The 8,734-nt window shown below is 54.0% G+C and overlaps 1 protein-coding gene across 1 annotated transcript in view; it reads left to right on the plus strand.

The window, feature by feature from the left end:
* Positions 1-8,734, plus strand: part of LOC119098023 (uncharacterized) — a 24,561-nt gene that overhangs the window by 11,009 nt on the left and 4,818 nt on the right. Inside the window, exon 2 of the mRNA XM_037220953.1 lies at positions 1,553-1,723. Within this exon, the coding sequence (XP_037076848.1) occupies positions 1,553-1,723 (171 nt within the window). The remainder of the gene's footprint in view (positions 1-1,552; positions 1,724-8,734) is intronic.

The following is an 8,734-nucleotide window of genomic DNA, read 5'->3' on the forward strand; positions in this document are numbered from 1 at the left end:
TTTTGTCCTGCGCGCGTTGTGCTTCCCACATCAACTCACTGTGTTGTATCATTATGGCATTAGTTGCTATTTCCCTTGCCAGGCGGGAAGTATATCAATATCGCTATCTTTTAAGCCTGAGGGTGAACACCTTTCGTTGCCACACCACAAATTAACATTGAAATCGGATGAAATCAAGAAAAAAGTAGATCCCCTTGCGCTCATCAAGCCAGCCTCAATGGTTGGAACACACCAGAATAGCTACTTGCATTTTGTGACCCAACGGGCATACAATCGCGTCATTCATCAGACTCAGTACCAAGCAGTGGTTCGGAACTAACAATATTTGTAACCGTAGCAGGCATTAGTATATGCTCCCTCACACTTCTTGCTTGACCTGACACTGGACCCCCCCCCCCCCCCCCCTCCCCCCCTCAAACCAACTCACGGACGGGAAGTCATGAACTGTCCTCAGTTCGTTAACAAATGACTGCGACGCTTGAGAACGTTTCCACCGACCACCCAATAAGCACACTTCCGTACAAGCGCCAGACTGTTCCCACGTGCGAGATGACAAGCAGGTTGACGCGGATGAAAACGATGCAAACGAACAGCTGATCGGCCGACCGATCTGCGGAAGCCGAGTGCGCCCGGCTGGATGTCATTCGGAAACACATGAGACCGGATGTTGTGTTGCTGTGCCATAATCTGATCATTTTCCCGTCTTTTCCCGTCATTCGGGCGAAATATTGCGCCCATTCTGGGACTTCTCCTAATAGTTCTGAAAATTGAGTCGGGCACCCTTCCTCCAGACCATGCGAGTGACATGGCATTTGGTTGATCATACAGTTGGCATGCATTCTCAACCGAATATGTTACGAGGCTTTGATCGGCTACTTCCAAACAATAAAATATGCAAATTTGACTTAGCTTGCAGCCTTCACTCCCTATAAGCAATAGCGGTAGCCCGGAACGGAGATGGTATACCATCTCAAAGCCACCGCACCGCATTATCCCGCGGTGTCACATTTCATCCGGACGTTCTGTACCTATCTGTAGTAGAGTATATCTCTGCACTGTGAGACAGGTAACTGAAATTTACACTGGATTCATTCCCAGGCCTAAAAAAGCACACACCTATTTTTGGAAAATTGGAAAATATGGGCGTGCTGTTACATTATGTGGAACACCTCATTTTTTCATTTTTACCACTTTGATGCAGGACATTGATAGGGGCTTTGCTTGGATCAAAAGAGGGTTGTCAAGACACCTTGATGTCCCCTGGCCGCCCGAAAAAATCCTCATGGGGCGTCCTCGTGTGGAATATTGCCCTGTCCAAGGCATCGCATTCAAAATCTCATCTCACGTCACTAAATAACAACTGACATGCTTCGTACCCACTAGCAAAGCAGAATCGAGGCGCAGCCTACACCACACATAAACATGGATATTCGAATGTCACACCCCGGCTCGTTCAGATGCCCTGCCGCCCCGGCCGGCCGTCGCCTGCCCTCGGAGCTGACTTCCCGGCCGCCGCCTGCGCCCGGAGCTGACTTCATACTGGGCTCGCCAGGTGAAGGGATGCTGCGGCCTCGACCCCACCACCGGCCGGGGCAAGCAGATCCACCTGGCGCAGATGCTCTGCCTGCCCTTCATCCCCATCATGGCGCTCATTATCCAGAACGCCGTCAACATGATCAGCGTGCTGCAGTACCAGTACGAGATGCAGGAGACCATCAGCCAGGTGAGCGCACCACACGGCGCCGCTGTAATCCGCGTGAGCTGTGCGGTCTGCGCGCCCTAAGTTACCTGCAATCCAAAGAGCCAGGTGAGCGCACCACACGGCGCCGCTGTAATCCGCGCGAGCTCTGCGATCTGCGCGCCCTAAGTTACCTGCAATCCAAAGCGCCACACGGCACCGCTGTAATCCGCGTGAGCTGTGCGGTCTGCGCGCCCTGAGTTACCTGCAATCCAAAGAGCCAGGTGAGCGCGCCACACGGCACCGCTGTAATCCGCGTGAGCTGTGCGGTCTGCGCACCCTAAGTTATCTATCGATATTTAGATCGATGTTAAGAACGGATTGGCATTTACATACCGCGAAGTGGAATATCTGGTTGTCATGCTGCTGTAGCTGTTCACCTGCCCAGAGCATAACCTCAAAGTTGCAAAAACGACACGGCCAGTCCTCTCTTTGAAAGGTGCCAGTTGCTTTTGAGTCACTCGGAACCATTTTTCGACGGTCGGAACCATTTTAACGACGGTCGTTGCCGTAAGAGGCACGTGGTGTTATTTGCAGTAGCCAACGCCATTCGGTTGTCTGGAAACTGCAACCCAGGCTATCGTTGTCTTTGCTCCCCAGATTTCGGGCGTGTATGCTCATACCTTTTGATGTAATATATGTCACTAACCGATTCTGCTAAAGGATGAAGGTTTTTCAGGCAATCATTGGAGAGTCTTGTTCATTTTTAATTCATTTTGATCCACACTTTTCGACATTAATGACTTTCTTGTTTAGCTTGTTTCTTTCCGGGAAGGTGGCCTCTTGAGTAGAACACTAGGAGGCACATTTCTGTACCCAGTCGAGAGCTGAATGGCAATTCCGTTCCACCGCAAAGGGTCTACCGGCCACCATTCTGGTGACACGGGTCGGGATCCCCTGGCCGATCCGGAGGTGCTTAGAGGGGTACATCACATCACATTGATCCCTTCCTGGCGCAGAGGGCCTTCTGACCTGCGCAGTTGGCACCAGATCGACGCGGGAACCCTCAATGACGCAATAACATTCATGATCGGCGCGGGTGGTCCAATAATTGACCCATAGACTCCAGGTCGGTTTAACGGGCCGTGATTTGATACTGGGGGTCCTGATTGGCACAGGGCCCTTTTCATTTTTTCAATGTACACTCATCATAAATCACAATGTTTGTTTTCATTGTCAGAGGGCCCAACCAATCGCGAGTCCCGTTATTCGCGATCCTTTTTCATTCCAGCTGAGCAAGTATTCTCCCGACCGACTCGAGGCTCCTTGTTGACACGCAACACTCTGTTGGGCACTGCGTGCCCCTGATTGATACAGGACCCCACGTTGTTGTAGGGACACCAACCAATGCAAATCGCGGGCCCGGCCCTGCTTGAGGAAATGGGCCCTAAGAGATCAGACCGACACGAAACCGACTGCTCGGTGTTCGTGATTTCTGGCCGAGATAGAAAACACTCTGTCTCATGGGTCCCCAATCGGTACAAAAGACCCACTTACTGGCATTGGAGATCACGGCCTTAAAGGCGGGGTACTAAATGTGACCTACAGCCAGCCCTTGGTGCCCTTCAGCCTTCCAATCGGGCCCCCGATCTTTGGTCTCTAGGGGCCCTTTGTCCAGCCTTGGGCCTCCTCAAACAAAGCCTGTGACCGACTCGGGGCCATTAGCCGACACATGGCCCTTGTAAGACATTGTAGGCACTTCACCGACGCAGGGGTCCTAACCATTGTGCCAAGGACCGATGCAAGTCGTGGCTCCCAGCCTCGCTCCTGCTTGGGAAATGGGCGCCCAGGGTCCCCGCAGGGGCACCGGCTTCGGCCGGTGTAGGGGACTAGCGCCCTCTCGGGTCCCAGCTCCGGTAACGGGTGGACAGCGCAAGCTGTTCCTCTCAGGGCGTAGCGACCCTGCCGGTACGTGAGCTCCTGCTCCTTGTCCCGCCCGCTCCTCTTCCCATTACCCGTTTTCCGTCATCCGGCCCTATCACCACTCCTCATCCTCGTTTTATCGGGGTCGCCGTGCCCCCTCGCCCACATCCCAGGGTTGATCGGATCCTGGTGGCTGAGGGGCGCGTTACGCGGGTCGGTCACGGCGCATCCCAGCACTCCACTTTGGCCAGAATATCCGGGGGCATGGGGGCCCGTGGGGCCCCACACTGGTCTAGCGGCATGTCGCTCGCGTTGCGGTTGTGTGCTCCTTGCGGGTTTCCGCTTGGGGCGCCTGGCCGCGCGCAGAGGCTTAAGGGGTCAAGGGGCGGCGGCGCTGAACCACGGTCAGGACGGGATGGGGGTCTCCCCGGTTACACCTGGCCGTGTGGGAGGCGTCGTTCGCCCCGCATATCACCGAGGTAGCCCTGGCGGCACGACCGCCACTTGGGTGAGTGGGCCGTTCCCCAGTTGGGCTCCGAGGTGGGTGGGGAGCCTCGGTGCTGAATGTTAAAACCTTACACGCATGGCAACTATAAACTCAAAAAACACCCGCACCCCGAAAGGGGGGGGACTGAGGCTACAGGTGCTAGTGCGTCAGCGCCTACCCCTCGGATCTTGATTTTCCGAAGCGCCGAGAAGCCGCTGTCGTCCCTTTTGCCCTTTCAAGGGCGAAATGGGTGTGCTCGTTTTGGAAAGGTGCTCCGATGCGATAAGCTTAAGGACGGCGGGATCGAGGTTGAGTTCCAGAACGGAGAGGAGGCCAAACGGGCCAGGACCTCGGATAGGTTTGTGTACTGTGTGCGAGATGCCGGAGGGGAAAAAGGACGTGTCAGTGGCGATGGCTGTGGGCGTCCATAGGACAAAGAACCCGTCAAAGGGTATCATGAACTGTTTTGACCTGAGAGATGTCAGTGACGAGGAGATAGTCGACGGTCTCGCTGAGTTCGGGGTAGCGGATGCTCGCCGCATGAAGGTGCGCAGAGGTGCGGAGCTGGTCCCCACGAACAACATTGTGCTGACTTTTAATTGTCCTGACATACCATCTGAAGTAAGGGTAGGCTATGTGAAGGTGAAGGTGCGCCTTTTTATTCCGAACCCCATGAGATGTTTTAAGTGCCAAATGTTTGGACATACAAAGGATTTCTGCCGCAACCAGCCAGCATGTGGTAAGTGTGCTTCACCAGAGCACCCGAGTGATCAGTGCACTGCAGCGAACCTCTGGTGTGTGAACTGTGGGAAAAACCAGAAACCTCACTCCACTTTCGATCGTGCATGCCCGGCGTACGCCAGAGAGAAGGAGATCATCGCACTGAAAACCACGAAGAACATCTCATTTCGGGAAGCAAGGGACTTATATGAACTGAGCCACCCAAAGACATCATATGCCACAGCGGCCAAGGCCCCTGTCCCCACCTGAGGCTTCCTTAGACCAGATGACTGAAACGCAGTTCATTAAACTGCTTACATCTTTCGGGCTGTCGGTTGTACCGGCGTCTCAGGTGTACGCCACAGCATCAGCAACACTGTCGTCCCCCGTCTCGTCGGCACCCTGTACCCCCTCTGAGGCACAGGCCAGCGCGCCAGTTGTTACCTCGCCGTCTCATCCCACACCAGCCGAAAGCAGTGAATGGACCGTGGTCCGCCGGGGCCGAACCTCCCGGTCTTCGCCAGTAAGCACGCGATCACCGGCTTCACAGCGGTCCTCCCCAGGAGTATCACGTCCTACAACATGAGTGAGACGATGGGACGAAAACTGGACAACCTTGAGCGCCATGAGGCGGAGAGACGGGGCGCGCGAGGGCAAAGCGTGCACGCCTTCAGAGCAGAAGAGGGCGAAGGCAGCCAGTCGGCTGTCGGGTGCGTGCCCCGGGCCTGCTCCCACGGGGGAGGTAGTCCCACCTCCCCGAAAGCGTGTGGAAGCTCCCCCAGGCCCTTCCGACTCGCGGAGAGACCCGTCTATGGGTCTTCCACCACCACCGCCGCCTAGGACCACGACGTCGCCGGCGCCGGCCCAGTTTAGGACGGGGCGCCCGGAAAAGCGTGGACCGCAGGGGCCGATTTCGCCAACAGATGGCGGTAGTCCCCGGATCCAACCCAGGATGCGCGCGATCTCTTTGGGTTCTGAAGACAGAACCAACAACCATGGGCCAGGCTCTAGCGCTGCTGAGTTTTTTAAGGCCTTACAGTGTTTTTAAAGTCTCTCCATTCAGTCATTTTTACAGTGGAACTGTAGAGGTGTAAGGTCAAGCACCCAGGACTTGCAGACAGTTTTAAGCGCGCACTGCCCGGTAGCCGTGTGTCTCCAGGAGGCCAAGTTAGCGCCTGATGCGGCCTTCAGCCTGAAAGGGTACACTACCCTCCGCACTGACATGCCAACAGATACCGTTGCTTACGGTGGCGTTCTGTTGGCTATACACCAAAGCGTACCTACATGGCGTCTGGTGTTAAGAACAGACTTGCAAGCTGTCGCAGCAACGGTGAATTTCAACCGCCGCGCTATAACTGTCTGCTCTCTGTACTTGCCACCTGGGGTTTCATTTTCATCTGGAGGACTACGAGAGTTAACCTCTCAACTTCCTCCCCCTCCACTCGTTTTAGGCGATTTTAATGCACACTGTGTGGGCAATCACACTGTGTGGGCGTGTGCTTCCACGAACACTCGCGGGAGGCTATGTGAGGCTTTCGTGCGTGACGAATGTTTGTGTGTTTTAAATACAGGAGCGAAAACACATTTTACATTGCCATCAGGACGATCGTCAGTGCTAGACCTGAGCATTTGTAGTCCGCAGTTGGTGCCACACTTCAACTGGGATGCTTCAGCGGACCCCTCGGAAGTGACCATTTCCCGGTCTGGGTTCGGCACCGCGATGGTACTGTTCTTGGTACGCGACCTCAACATTGGAACTTCAAGAAAGCGGACTGGAGTGGATTTGAGACCCGCCTGGACGAAACCTTTTCTAACGATTTCGACTCTGCAACTCCGACTACGGAGGCATTTACGTCTCTCGTTTTGGATGCGGCGAAAGGATGCATTCCGCGCACCTCCGGATGCCCTCGTCGCACCTCTGTACCTTGGTGGAGAGACGAGTGTCGCGACGCTGTTCGCGCACGTCGGAGAGCCTTTAGGGCTTTTGACCGGCACAGCAGCACATCAAACCTCATGGCTTTCAGGCAAGCACGCGCGGCCGCACGCCGCACTATAAGAGAGGCCAAACGTGCATCATGGCGCAGCTACGTCAATTCACTGAATCGCCACACGCCGACGTCACATGTATGGGGCCGCATTAAAAGAATCGCCGGGCTGCATCCACCAGTTTCCCTTCCCGCACTGCGAGTGGGAAGTCAACACATCACTCACCCAAGTGATGTCGCGGAAGCCATTGGGGAAGCCTTGTCAGACCGTTGCCGGAATGGCACCTGCGATCCACGGTTTTTGCGACATCGGGCGCGATATGAACTTCACACAAGTTAATTTTTATACAGGGGTCATCCTGACGTACAACAAGCGTTTCACTATGATGGAACTTGAAACGGGCCATTTGCTCGCTGCGTAGTGTAGCGGAGGGACCCGACCTCATCCATATGATGTGGTACGACATTTTCCTCCTCGTGTACTACGAGCGTCGCTGGTACTTTTCAACTGTATATGGGAGTCAGGTAACTTCCCGCCAATCTGGCGAGAGGCCATTGTAGTGCCTATTTTAAAGCCCGGGAAAAGTGGAACGAACGCCCTTGACTATCGCCCGATCACTCTCACATCTTCGCTTTGTAAGCTCATGGAAAGAATGGTGAATGTGCGGCTCTCGTGGACTTTAGCACGCCAAAACTTTTTCACGAATGCTCAGTGCGGATTCCGTAAGAACAGGAGCACGATTGACCACATCTTAACTCTTGATACTGCAGTGCGAGCCGGATTTAGTAGCGAGTGCCATACCGGCGACATCTTTTTTGACATAGAAAAAGCTTATGACACCACATGGAGACGTGGAATTATGATGAAGTTACTCGATTGTGGCATCCGTGGTCACATGGGAAAGTTTTTACAAAACTTTTTGACTGACAGATTCTTTCGGGTGCGTGTCGGTTCTTATCAATCCGACAGGTATCCGCAGGACAATGGTGTGTCTCAGGGCAGCGTATTAAATGTCATTCTTTTCGCAGTGATGATAAACGATATAGGGGACACGCTTCCACGTGGGATCAGCCGTTCTCTGTTCGTAGACGACTTCGCTATTTGGTGTAGCTCGTCGACGACTCGCACGATGGAGCGACAGCTGCAGCTGGCTGTCACACGTCTGGAGAAGTGGAGTGTGCTTAACGGTTCCGGTTTTCTACATCGAAGACAACTGCAGTTCATTTCTGTCGTCGTCGGCGTCACTGTCCTGAAATGGAAATCAGGCTGTATGGGCAACGCGTCGCCAATGGGAATACCGCGAAATTGCTCGGTATACGATTTGACCGGCGCCTAACATACCGTAAGCAAATAAGAAATCTTCGCGACAAATGTTTAAAATCTCTTAACATCCGAAGGTGCGTGGGACGTACATCATACGGTGCTGATAGGAGGACACTCTTACTCCTATATTGTTCCCTGATTCGTTCAAAACTTGACTACGGCTGTTTTATCTATGACAGCCCATCAGACCTGATTAAACGTACTCTGAACACGATGCATCACGCCGCACTCCGTATCGCCACAGCGGCTTTTCGGACATCGCCCATAGCTAGTCTTCTGGTGGAGGCTCACGAGCCCCCACTAGCATTGCGAAGGCAGATGCTGGAACTGCGCTACACGTGCAAGCTGGCGCAGTTCCCAGATCATCCCACCTACAAAGCAGTGTTTTCGCGTAGCTAACGAAGACTTTTCCTACGTCAACGGTCACCAAAAACTTCCCCCTTTTGCATACGAAGGAGAGAACTTTTAGACGCGAGCGGCTTCAACCTGCGACGCGTCATCAGACATAAACCCATGGAGACTGCTCCTTGGGAGCTAGCATCGCCAAGAGTGGACGTTTCTCTATCAAACATGCAAAAGCAACGTGTTCTCATGACGGAACTTAAAGGCGCAGCCTT

Source organism: Pollicipes pollicipes, unplaced genomic scaffold, assembly GCF_011947565.3.
Source record: "Pollicipes pollicipes isolate AB1234 unplaced genomic scaffold, Ppol_2.1 Scaffold_4740;HRSCAF=5597_pilon_pilon_pilon, whole genome shotgun sequence".
NCBI classification, from domain to species: domain Eukaryota; kingdom Metazoa; phylum Arthropoda; class Thecostraca; order Pollicipedomorpha; family Pollicipedidae; genus Pollicipes; species Pollicipes pollicipes.